The sequence below is a fragment of the Hypomesus nipponensis genome, chromosome 18 (assembly GCF_054491055.1).
Source record: "Hypomesus nipponensis isolate SF chromosome 18, ASM5449105v1, whole genome shotgun sequence".
NCBI lineage: Eukaryota > Metazoa > Chordata > Actinopteri > Osmeriformes > Osmeridae > Hypomesus > Hypomesus nipponensis.
In genome coordinates, this window is record NC_140378.1 from 3,453,128 (window position 1) to 3,466,417 (window position 13,290).

At 53.3% G+C, this 13,290-nt stretch overlaps 1 protein-coding gene across 1 annotated transcript in view; it reads left to right on the forward strand.

Moving 5' to 3' along the window:
• Positions 1-13,290, forward strand: part of bsna (bassoon presynaptic cytomatrix protein a) — a 64,025-nt gene that overhangs the window by 35,339 nt on the left and 15,396 nt on the right. The window contains exons 4-8 of the mRNA XM_084681341.1: positions 4,119-4,592; positions 5,348-10,756; positions 11,341-11,520; positions 11,762-12,009; positions 12,195-13,077. Coding sequence (XP_084537467.1) covers positions 4,119-4,592; positions 5,348-10,756; positions 11,341-11,520; positions 11,762-12,009; positions 12,195-13,077 — 7,194 coding nt within the window. The remainder of the gene's footprint in view (positions 1-4,118; positions 4,593-5,347; positions 10,757-11,340; positions 11,521-11,761; positions 12,010-12,194; positions 13,078-13,290) is intronic.

Genomic DNA, 13,290 nt, shown 5'->3' on the forward strand with positions numbered 1-13,290 from the left:
GGCGAGGGACGGTGGCTGTGATCCCGAGTCCAAGCTGCCCTCTCAGGGACCCCTTCACGCCCAGCTTCCTTCTGTCCCCATGTCTGGTTGTGTCTGCGTGTGTGTGAGTAGGTGTGTGACAGACAGGCAGACACATTGCTTCCTCACCCTCACTCGCCCCCCTGTTCCACCCGCTGACACACAGCCTGTTGAAACTAAAGTATAGATCTTTATCAGAGGCCAGGCTGTAAGCAGGCAGACACCCCAGCCATACCTGCTCCACAGCCCCAGGGTCCTAATGCCCTCAGACTGAAGGCTATGTCGTCAAACAGCTCTTTTGTCATGATAATGCCACTGTCTGTGAAGCCACGAGTTGAAGGCTAAACCTGACGTTGCATAACCGCCAACCACTGAGCTGTGACCGGGGAGAGAACAGTCAAGTTAGCGGCGGTACGAACAGCAGTGGAAGACTTGCACCTTCTCGTTTTGTCTTCTCCCTCTTACTCACTCCTTTTCGCATTCTGGCTCACTCTCTCTCTCTCTCCGTCGATCCATTGAGCGAAGAAAGTGTTGGCTGAAATCCTTTGTTTCTAATCCAGCCGTTTGTCCCTGTGCGTGTGTGTGGGGGGGGGGGCAGGCAATCAACAACCATTCACCCACCCCACACACACGCACACACTCAGTTCCACCCCCTCACCCCTCCTTTCCCTGTTCTGTCAGGATTTAAATTACACGCCGTCTCGGAAATTCTATAAATCCCTCTGCATTCCTGCCTCTTCTTGTGGGCTGCTCACGTGGACCTGCTGGAGAGGACACTGCCTTCCCTGCCTCATGCAGCCTCAGCGAATGAGTGTGTGCGTGTGTGTGTGCGTGTGTGTGCTTTATCAGGCCAGTGGCAAATGTGTGGTGTGTCCACCTCACAGCTGCTTCTAAGTGTCATTACTGAGTCTGTCTAATCTGCTCTTTCCCTTCATCGTTCCCCTTTCTCCATCTCTCTCCCCCCCCCCCTCTCTCTCTCTCTCTCTCTCTCTCTCTCTCTCTCTCTCTTCGTCAGTCTTCTCCATGTTCTGTCAGTGCTACCTGCTAAAATCTCCCCCTCACTCCTCCAGTCCTTCTTTCCTTCTCTCGTCCTCTCATTCTCTTGTCAGCTCCGTCTCACCTTCCATCCTCTTATCAGTGTTCATTCCCTGGTTCTTGTTCAGGGTCTCTCGCTTTAGAGAGTCCTGTGTCCTTCCCTCCCCTCATCTCCTCTCCTGCCCTGTCTGCAGGAGTTGCTCCATACAACAGTATGGGAATGTGTGTACCGTCTATGTGCGTTTGTGTGTGTCTGTGTGTATCTACAGTATGCATGTGGTAAATGTGTGTTTGTGTGTGTGTGTGTGCGTGGAGGTTATTGAGGACCAAAGTCTAGCATTGAACCTCGGCATAATAACTCACTCTGCTTTGATAGGGTCACTTGGGGTGGAAGTCATCCTCGTCATGATCCTGACGATGTTTGTGTGTGTGTTTATGTGTGTGTGTGTGTGTTTGTGTGTGTGTATGCGAGGAGGGGGGTGGGAGGGATCGCTGTCGCTCTGACACTGAAGGCTGATTTACAGCAAAGGGTTGGTTCTGTGTGAATGAGGCGATGGAGCACAGTACCTTGTAGGTTCAACTGCGGTACGTCAGCAGAGACACCATGCCAGGCAGCTTCAGCACCATGGACAGAGCTAATAGGCCCCACACATGCAGTCTGTTATCAAGTCCAGATTTGTCATTTTTCATTCGATTTATTTCCTCACGCTCCCACTCGTCCTCAGCGTAATCTCTCCCTCCCTCTCTCCTGCTCTTCTTCATAGATCTTTTCATTTCTTCCCCTTCGTCAGTTCTCTTCTTTCTCGTCCTTCTTTTATCGCCCCATCTCCCTTGCTCTATTTCCCCCTTTCTCCTTCCTAACCCCCTCCTATTATAAAACCTTCCTCCTTTTTTTTTTTTTGCTACTCAGCCTCTTCCTCACTGGTGTCTTGGTTCTATAGCGTGTCACTCCATCTTGTAGTACTGTATGTGTACAGTACGTGTGTGTGTGTGTGTGTGTGTGTGTGTGTGTGTGTGTGTGTGTGTGTGTGTAGTGGAGTGCTGCCTGAAGCAGTCCATATTTGTGTCGGGGAAGTGTGCGCCAGAGCAGAACAATGAAGCATGGGTAAAAATAGCGTTCTTAACACACACACACACACACACTTCAGAGGGAGGGGGGATATGAGTGGAGTGGGCCGTATGGATGCAGATGTTGGCTTCACTGTTCCGTCTCGAGAAAGGAGGCATGAGAGAAGAAGAGAGGGAGTGGGTTCTCTGTGCGTTGAATGGTGTGCTGACTGGTATTGAGCCCTGCGAGAGAGGACGTACAGAAAGGCTCCCTGTTTAGGTGTCTGGGTTATGTGGAAGGGAGGCAGGAGTATTGTGTACACACCATGAGGGACTTTGATGGCGTGTGGAAGGGTACGGCTCTTGTCCGCAGGGCTGCAGGGTGTGTGCGGTGAAGCCGTGTTGAGATGAGAGGGATTTCACATCTCGCTCCAGATAATGTGGCCGGTAGCAGCTTTCTGAGGGGGAACTCTAGTCAGGCTGTGTCTACCAGCTTGATTTGTGGTTTTGTCAATTAAGCTTGGTGGGGGTGTGGGGGGGGGTAAGAGAAGGATACAGAGAGATGAAGGAAGAGAGACAGAGCGGAGAGAGGAGAGATAGACAGGGAGAGAGAGAGAGAGAGATGAAGAGAGAGGGACAGAGAGAGAAAGCACAAAGTACTTGAAATAAACCAGTAAGCAGTTTGGCAGCCCATTCAGAAGAGCTTTTATGTGTTTGTCAATAACTCATTTGATCTCAAATGAAAAAATAGAAGGGGGAAAAAAACCTGTCCCCCGTTGATGTTTACGATGTGATAGTTGCTTTCTCTTTCCCCACTCCACAAAAAAAAAAAGTCAACTCAAGATGGCTGCCAGCTGGATTGGAATCCGTACCACGATTTGATGCATCTTAATGAAGTGGAATCGTTCCTCTCCTTTCTTTATAATTCGGAGGGGCCTCGTTCTGCTCAATGACCATGTTGCCGATAGAGGATGACGCTATACGTGTAAAACCATCTCCGTGCAATGTCTCAGTCCAGTGAACTGAAACTGGGGAAGCTGCTAAAAGCTACTCATCCACCCATCTATGTGACATTTAATTACAAAGACTAGTATTGTTGCCTGTGCCCGCAAGGGAAACATAAGTTACGCCGAAAGGTGAACACAGAAACTCAGTAGGATCCATCACCAAGGAAGAATAGAGGGCCGACATAACCTAAAAGTAAAAAAAAAAAAAAAAGTCTATCGTCTCATCAACACTTGGCCTTTCCGTGATGTGCGTCAGCCCAGCAGCAATCCTGACAGGTGCCTTTGAAAATCTAATTTCCAGATAGGACGTATGAGCGCCAACGCTGATAATTATCGTGGCACAGAGACCCGGTTGAGTCACGCAAACTCTCTCACACTGTCTCACACACACAAGGCGCAGTGGTGTAGCTACCCCGCTCTACAGAGGCTAAAACCTCCTGCACTGGCATCGATTAAGACTGCAGTCCCATTTCATTTCTCAATTTCTCCTCAAATGATGTGATATCTCCATGACTTTGGGTGCAGTATTGAAGGATTGAGACGTAGTCCTTACATGAACAAAAAGTATATGCTAGATTCGTGTTGTGAGGAAGTTGAGTTATTAATAAATGTGTTAATATCAACTAATCAAACTAATTAATAATCTAATCATTTTTTGGGGCCAAGAGTATGCGTCATCATAGAGCCCAGTGGACCGTCAGTCCTAGTCTGGCTCAGAGTGACTTATGTAGCGCTGAGGAGTGGGCCAGAAAATGTAGTCTCTCTTCTGATTTCTTCGAGCACCATCAGAGATATACAAGCGAGCCAATACAGGGGCTTTCTCCATGTAACTCACCCACCATTTTTGTGTCTCTCCACACTTTCTGATCTCTCTGATCTCTCTTAAAAAACATGGATTAGTATCGTTATTGTTTGCATAAAGCCTTCAAGTAGTTAGTAGAGATAGTCATTTTACCTGGGGCTGTATATATACTGGTCATATATGTGTGACCAGTTGTTTGTGTTTTACAGAAGAAGGAGTGGCTATGTTTGAACTGCCAGACCCAGCGGCTGATGTCAGGAAGCCTGGGAGACGCACCCCTTCCTGTTCCTCACCCGTCTCCAAAGCACCAGCCAATAGGATCCCCCCGCCACCAGGCACCGGCAAGTCAGCAGCCGGCTCAGCAGAAAGGCATCAGTCAGCAGGGGCCCAGGGGCATGCAGCCCCAGCAGCAGAAGGCCCAGACGGGGCCAGGGATGGGAGCCTTTGGCCCCACTGCAGCCAAACCACCAGAAGAAGCCAAGGCCCCTGGGCAGCCCACCACCCAGCCCAGCCTTCCACCGGCCCCTGAGGACAAGAAACCAGCCAAGGACCCAGAGGAGACCACCATGCCAAAGCAGGACACGGAAGGGGAGATCCAGAAGATCCCTGCCACAGAACCCAAGTCTTCTCAGAAGAAGGGAGAGCAGATCATCAAGGACATCAAGAAGTCCAGACATTATGATGTAAGATACTCTTTTACCAGTCTTGCCCACATCCACAGTAACATTCTGGTATGAAGCACTTACCTTAAAGGGATAGTTCACCCAAATCACAAAATGCATCATTCCCCTCAATTCCCCCGCCCTCAAAAAGCATGTTTTACTTATTCCAATTATTTTATCATCTGACTTTGAAAGCTCAATGACTTGGAGTAGACTGATTTGTATTGCTGTCTCCTCTCTGTCCTCCCCTTTGTCTAAAGGTTGCTTTCAAGGTAAGGAAACACCCCATTTTGTCATTTGGGTGAAACTTCCCTTTAAGGTTATTAAGTTATATTGGACCTTAGTATTGATTCTTACAGCATAATGCTTAGGGTTTGAACGCCTAGCCATTAGATAGATTTAGTTTAGAAAGAGAGAATGAATGTGTTTTTTTCTTACTCCTTCTCAACACTATCCATCAACCCTCTTGAAATACAATGTGTTAAGTGGCACCGTATGAATATGCCAAACCATCAAAGCCCTAGTGGTATTAAATTAGACCTGATATGAATATAAATTATGTGCAGTGAGCTAGAGTACCATATAACATTAGCATCCACAATCATTTTGTTAGCCTTGAATTGACAGTTGAGCATATTCCATATTATATCGCTAGCTCGATACGAAAAAATAAATAAAGTGCATCGTGTGCACCGCTTCCATATTTTGACTATAAATTCATCATTGTTCGATTGCTGTCCACTTCTTTTTACCTTGTTCTCTCTCTTATCCTGTAGGATACAAAGAACAACAGTACTCATGACCTGTCACGAAGTCCCCAGAGTCTAAGCGACACGGGCTACTCCTCCGACGGCATCTCCAGCTCCCACAGTGAGATCACCGGCCTCATTCAGGAGGAGGAGATGAAGCTGAGCGAGAGAGGGATCAGCGCCAGCCCCCCCAGCCCCTCAGAGATCACCAAGCTGGAGAGCTCCATGAGGCCCCTTCTGGAGTCCAAGGCTCTGCCGCCCGAGGAGAGGGAGCGAAGCCGTGGGAGGCACCACCGAGACCGGGACCGGCCACGCTCCCTGTCCATCACCCCGGAGTCCTACGACTCAGACGAGGAGTTGGAGGACATCTTAGAGGAGGAGGAGGACGGAGGAGGAGACTGGGAAACCAAACGGGAGCACAGGAAGGAGGCCAAGGCGAAGGAGGAGAAGAAAGCGGCTCCTCCTCCGGAGCCTGCGGAGATGACCGATGAGGAGTTCATGAGGAGGCAAATCATGGAGATGAGCGCAGACGAGGACAATGAGGAGGAGGAGGAAGAGGATGAGATGGTGGAGGCAGAAGATGAAGAGGATGAAGGCTATGGTTACCAGAAACCCAAGAAGAGCCACCACAAGCACCTGTCTGACTCGGCCAAGGAAAAGCGTCGACTCACCCACCACTCGAGCAGCTTCGAAGAAGAGACCAAGAGTTCCTCAGACGTGTATAAAGGCTCAGCAGAGGAAGGCGAGGAGGACCTGATGGCCTCACAGGGTGGCCTGCGTCGTTTCAAGACTATCGAGCTCAACAACACGAGCAGCTACAGCCGTGACATGGAGCTGAACAGTGAGAATGACCTCAGTCTGGACCGCGAGCCCGAACTGGAGATGGAGAGCCTGACGGGGTCTCCTGAGGAACGCTCCAGGGGCGACTACTCCTCCACTCTGCCGCCCACCACCTCAAGCTACACCTCGGGACAGTCCCCTACCTCAATCTCCTCCATGGAAGAGGACAGCGACAGCAGCCCCAGCCGCAGGCAGAGGCTGGAGGAGGCCAAGCAGCAGAGGAAGGCCCGGCACCGCTCTCACGGGCCCCTCCTCCCCACCATTGAGGACTCCTCTGAGGAGGACGAGCTGAGGGAGGAGGAGGAGCTTCTACGGGAGCAGGAGAAGATGAGGGAGGTGGAGCAGCACAGGATCCGCAGCACCGCCAGGAAGACCAAGAGAGACAAGGAGGAGCTGAGGGCCCAGAGGCGTCGTGAGAGGTCCAAGACTCCCCCGAGCAACCTCTCCCCCATCGAGGACGCCTCGCCCACGGAGGAGTTGAGACAGGCGGCAGAGATGGAGGAGCTGCACCGCTCCTCAGCCTCTGAGTACTCCCCCCAGAGCCTGGACTCTGAGGCCGAAGGCTACGAATCAAAACTATACAAGTCAGGGAGCGAGTACAACCTTCCCACGTTCATGTCTCTCTACTCCCCCACGGAGAAATCCTCCTCCACTACCACCACCACTGCCCCCTCATCCTCCTCTTCATCCAAGCCTCTTAAAAGTGCAGAGGAAGTGTATGAAGAGATGATGCGGAAAGCCGAAATCCTTCAGAAGCAGCAGAAGCAACAGCAGCAGCAGCACGGCAGGCAAGGGCAGTACTACGAGGAGGACGTGAACGGCCAGGACTACGAAGAGGAGTTTGAGTACGACCAGACACAGAGCGGCTACGACAACGTGGCGGCGGAGACGGACATCTACGAGGAGATCCGCCAGACGTCTCAGAGCATCACCAAGATGCAGCAGGAAACGGACGAGCAAGTGGAGATTGACATGGAGGGCCTGGAGGGCAGTGCCGGTCCAGAAAAACAGCTGCTCGACACAGGATCTGCCTTCGCCAAGCTCCTGGAGCAGAGCAATGCTCTCCTGACTCCCGGTACAAGTCCCACCCAGGTTTCTGCTCCCGTTTCCTTCTCTGAAACCGCTGGCCGGATCCCTGACGTCAAGGTGACCCAGCACTACTCCAAAGACAAGATAAAGAGCCAGACTGGTAAAAATGGCATCACCCCAGTGGTGGCTGCCACAACCATAGCAGCCTATGGCGTCTATGCCAGGGATGCAGTGACAATATCCCAGACCAGTACGAGCCACACCATGACCACTACCCAGTCAACCATGTATGGCAGGCACACTGGGGGCCCTGCCACATCCACCACTACTGTCTCCAACGTCTGCAGCAAAATAGCAGAGATCACCCAGGCCTACAGCCAGAGGGAGGTGGTCACCAAAAGAGCAGGAGACAACAGGGGCGTCCAGGCCAGAGATACCTCCACTTCCTCAGAGCGTGTTATCGAGCCACGGTCTCATAAGACGCATTCTTACTACCGGAGTTCCAGCCCTCCCCTTTCCCCTTCGCCTCCTACCAGTCCTACACGCTCACCCTCCAGGAGGCACACCGTTGAGTTCTCCACCCAGACCCTGAACTCTGGCATGGAGGTGCAGTCATCCGGATCGGGATCCACCTCTCCAGTGATGGCCCAAGGAACCCAGACACCAAACAGGTCTGTCTCTCCACGACTCTATAGACAGCAATCTTCTCAGGAGGTGCCCTACTCCCCTCCCCGGAGCCCCGCTAGGCCAATGACTGTCAACACAGCCACCTCCCCTCTGTCCTCACCCACGAGGTTCAGCAGACACTCCACATTTGACTACTCTCCTGCCGCAAGCCCTCCAGACACCCCGCCCTACCACCAGTCCCCCCAGCACACCTTTTATCATGCCCAGCGGGTGGAGAAAGTCAGTGTGGGGACCAGCATGGTCACCACTGCCAGCACCTACAGCCGAGGCTCCATGTCCATGGACAACATATCCCTCTGCCGCATCTCCACCGTTCCAGGCACCTCCAGGGTGGAGCAGGGGCAGATGATCCAGGGGGGGAGTGTAGTTGATCTGAGAACAATCGCCAAGATGGCTCCTATCATCATGACTGACCAAGGGATGGACCTCACCTCCTTGGCCACAGAGTCGAGAAGGTACCAGGGGGGTTCTGAGGGCAGCCCCAGCCGCCACTCTCACACCATTGTCCAGCCGCTCATCATGAACCTGAATGCCCAGGAGCACCCCCACATTATGACCTCCACTACCCCGACCACCGTCAGCGTCACCGTGGCCGCCTCCATGTTCATCTCCCAGCCGAAGCAGCCCATGGTGTACGGAGACCCGCTCCAGAACAGGGTGGACCTGGGCCAGGGCATGGGCATGGCCGTGTGTCTGTCCCAGAACAAGCCCCAACACATAGACCCGGCCATCCCCAAGATTGATGCCAGACTCGAGGACCTCAGCATCCAGCAGCATCAGTTGCTGATGCAGCAGCAGAAGCTCCAGCAGCAGCAGGAGCTTCTAGAGCAGCAGCTCCAGCAACACCACCACATGCAACAAGTCTCCAGCGGGGCACGGTTCAGCATGCCTGGCCAGGTGCCACTACTGAAGAAGGATCTGTTGGTCAGCCAGACCAGCAATGCCCAAGCTGTAGTTAGTGCCATTTCTCCAGCCGTGGCCCCAGACCTGTATGTCTCTGGAGGTCCTCTGGAGTTGAAGGGCAAGCCTACCCCCGCAGGGGTGGTGAACCTGTCTGGGGGAAAGCCTCCCCATGCCATGCTGGTGCAAATGGAAGCCGGGGCAGGACAGATGGGGCCAGTTACCCAGTTGGTCAAGCCAGAAGAGGGGCAGGATGTTGTTGATCTGACGGGCCAGATGAAGCCAGAGAACCAGTCAGCTTGCTGCGATGTCGTTTACCATCTCCCATTTGGTGGTAGCTGTGTTGGGGGTCCCTTTTCTCAGAAAACCAATGTGGAAGAGAAGGAGGAAAGCCTGGGACCTCGACCACCCTCTGCGCCTCCTCTCTCCCATCCTTATGACTCAGACCAGGAGGTCCAGCAGCAGTACCATGAGTACCCCATGATGGATGCCCGCAAGGGCTACACCCTGCCCTTTCCTGGTAGGCTCCAGCCCTCCATGTCTGACACCAACCTGGCAGATCCTGGGCTGCAGTCCTATCATTCTAAAATGGACCCTCACCTGCAGGCCACTGGAGAACTGGCCATGGATCTGACAGCTATGAAGCATGCCTATGAGGGAGGCTTCATGGGCTTGGGCATGCAGTACGGCTCCTACACGGACCTTCGACACGGAGGGGATGTGACCGCCCAGAGCATGCCCATACGCAGGTTCAACTCCCTGTCCAACATCAGCTCTGATTACGGATACTCCCCCCGCGACTTGGCCAACTTCCAGGAGTCGAATCTGGCTCAATACAGTGCCACCACTGCCAGGGAGATCAGCCGGATGTGTGCCGCCCTCAACTCCATGGACCGCTATGCTAGCAACCCAGAGCTGATGCAGTTTGCGGTTGGAAGAGGGTCGGGCCCAGGGAGCAGAATATCTTCGGGTCTATCGGGAATGAGGCCCAACATGCTGTACGGGCCGGATGGGAAGCCCATCTCCCACAGCCAGGCCCTCACAAACTTGATCAATGCCCGGCAAGCTAGCCTTAGAGCCATGTATCCTTCAGCCATAAGGTCCTCTGATGGCATGATCTACTCCACCATCAACACGCCCATTGCATCTACATTGCCAATCACCACCCAGCCAGCCTCTGTGATGCGTCCACTCCTCAGAGGAGTTTATCGCCCATTCCCCACTGCTAATATGACCCCTGTGCCCTTGGCCAGCCTCAGCAGAATGCCTGTCAACCCAAGGATGCCGCTTTCAGGTCAGGCTCCATTCCGCTACCCAACCCCCAGCCGTTTCCCAGCAGCCACTACTGCAGCACCAGTTTGCATGCCTGCTCTGATCCCTGTAACCACAGTACAGGATGCACCTATGTACTTGGGGAAGGCAACGCCGTCAACAACATCATCAGCCATGACCGCACCCTCATCCCAGCCCGCCATTTCAGACCACGCCCAGGTCCCTGCAACTCAGCCAACAGAGACCCAACAGCAGCCAATCAACCTGTCTCAGACCCACCTCCACACTCATGGGCCAGGAAGCCAGCAGCCCCCCGGCCAGCAGCCCCCTACCCAGCCCCAGGGTGGCCAACTCCAGTCCCAACCTCCCCCACACCAACCCCCATCCGCTCACAGTTACACTCCAATCACCAGCCACACCCAGCCCGCCCAAGGCTACCCCCAGCCACCCCCACACCCTGCCCCGACCTCAGGCGGCCTCCCGGGGGGGCTGGCTCACCCTGAAGGGGAGACAGAGGAGGAACGCCTGCACCGGCAGCAGGAACAGCTGCTGCAGATGGAGCGGGAGCGGGTGGAACTGGAGAAGCTGAGGCAGCTCCGTCTGCAGGAGGAGTTGGAGAGGGAGAGGATGGAGCTGAAGCTGCACAGGGAGAAGGAGCAGATGCTGGTGCAGAGGGAGATCCACGAGCTGCAGACCATCAAGGAGCAGGTAGGTCTCCTCCTCAGACCATCCACAGACATCTGAGCACTGTCTTGGTGAATAGAATTGTTGGGGGTTTGTCTGTTTTTGTATTGACATAGATGTTGTACAACTTCAGTTGCCTTATTTTGCATTGAGAAGAGTCCATTTCAATCAATGAGTTTAATACATTGAAATACATTTAAAGTCTTGTCATTATTGTCTAAGTTTGTTTGTTAAACGTGTCTGTTTGTTTGTTTGTTTTAGCTGGTGTTTTAGCTGGCTGGTAGATTATAGGCTTTGTGTAACTATTTTCTTCTTTTCCGATAGAACAAGCATGGTTTGCAATTCTTTCAAGTTCACAAGGTGTGGAGCCCCTCTTTAAAGAATGCTTTAGAAATTAAGAGAATGCGCATTTGCTCTGGGTAGTGAACCCCAAGTCTTGCAAATATCCCCCGCATCTGGCAAACCTTTCACATTCTCTGCTCTGTAACCAAAACAACATCAGGCATTACTAACCTACTGCCACACTAGTCCAAAAGGACCTTTGAGGGGAAATGCCCTTTCAGGTGTAAGTTAAGTCCGTGTTAAAGCTGTTTCATGCTGTCCTTCAGGTCATCCAACAGCAGCAGGCTGAGAGGGAGAACCAGCTGGTAATGCAGAGGGAGCAGTTAGCCCAGCAGAAAGCCCAGCTCGACCAGATACAGTCACTGCAGCAGCAGCTCCAACAACAACTGGAGGAGCAGAAGCGACAGAAGACTGCTGCAGCCACGGCCGCAGCCCAGGGCATGCAGGTGCATGGCACAGTCACATGGGCCGACATCTCTAAACACCTTACATTGCTTGCTTGATATTTTGAGTGAACTATCCCTTCCCACGCAAAGAATCGCAGTATTTGAAATCTATTCAAATACTGTTGGCTATGGTCCAAATAGTTCTAGTTCAAGTGCATCCGAAGTTCCAATTGGTAGTTCTGAAAAAGTGAAACAAGGTTGTCCTCTGTAAATCTCTCTTTGACTCTTTCTCTGGCTTTAGGTGGACTTGAACTTGAATGGACAGACGTTGCATCCCTATGCAGAAGTCACTTCCAGGTCTCTGCCCAACTCCTCCTCTGAGCTTTGCTTGCGGAGCGGAGAAGAGCCCCCGGAGAGCCGCAGCATGAGAAAGCAGAATTCCATGCCTCGTCTTCGGGACGGTGGTGATGGAGAGAGTGTTCAATTATACGGCGCCCGCCGCATTGTCGATAGCTGTGTTCAGACGGACGATGAAGATGGCGAGGAGAGGTGAGGAGAACATTTGCAGCCAAGGCTGTCGGAAGGAAAATGGCTTCACAAAGGCATGCCTGGGGGAGTTAGACACATAAGGACAATCCACAATATGGATTTGCGATCTTCAGCTAGCCTTGCCTTGCATTATGGGTTTTGACTTTGGAATTAATACAATTTTTCCCCCTTTCATCTCCTCGCAGGTATATGTCACGGCGCAGCAGACGCAACCGTCGTAGCGTGGACTGCAGCGTCCAGACAGACGACGACGAGGAGAAGGTGGAGTGGGAGCAGCCCGTACGCCGTCGACGCTCACGATTTTCCCGACACTCGGATTCCTCTGCCCCAGACGCTAAAAGCGACAACACCAAGATGGCGTCCTCCAGCATCGCCATCCAGACCATCTGTGACTTCTCATGCCAGACAGAGGCGGAGCAACTTGGGAGGGTGTCCCCGGCCATCCACGTGACCCTCCCAGACCCCAACAAGGTGGAGATTGTCCACTACATCTCTGGCCCGGAGCGGACCCAGAAGGGCCAGAGCCTAGCCTGTCAGACGGATCCAGAGGCCCAGTCTCAGGGGGTGGTGGTGCCCCAGCTCAGCGTGCCCACCACTGTCAGCCCCTACTCCTCCAGCACAGAGACCCTCAGCCACTCCCAGCTGCGCCAGCACAACCACCAGCAGCAGCAGCAGCAGAATGCCGCCGCGGCCAAGTTCGAGAGGCGCCGGCCAGACCCCTTGGAGATCACCTATCAGCCACCACACCACCTCCACAACGAGTCCATCTCCAGCCTCATCCGCCAGGCGCCCCCAAAGTCCCCCCAGGTCCTCTACTCTCCTGTCTCTCCTGTCTCCCCACACCGACTGCTAGAGTCCTCTCTGTCCAGTGAAAGACTGAACAAGGCCCATGTCACCCCACAGCAGAAGTCCTACACCACTGAGTCGCCCCAGAGACACCCCACCATGCCCCGGCCCATCAAGAGCTCGCAGAGGTCCATGTCCGACCCCAAGCCGCTCAGCCCCACCACAGACGAGCACACCAAGGCTAGGCTGTGTCTCTCCCAGCAACAGGCCCTGCAGAGCCAGGTAGGAGAGCAGAACCCCTCGAGACCCCAGACGTCCGAACGAGAAACACACATGGACGGAACTCTGAGAGAGTTTCTGAGATAACTCCCATTGCCAGACATACAGAGAGCAATGCCAGGGCAAGGCAATAACCCAGTAACTACAGTTGCCAGCACAGCAGCATATAATGTAGGATGCTGCTGCCTTAGCACAGCCCTAGTGGGAAGATGTTAT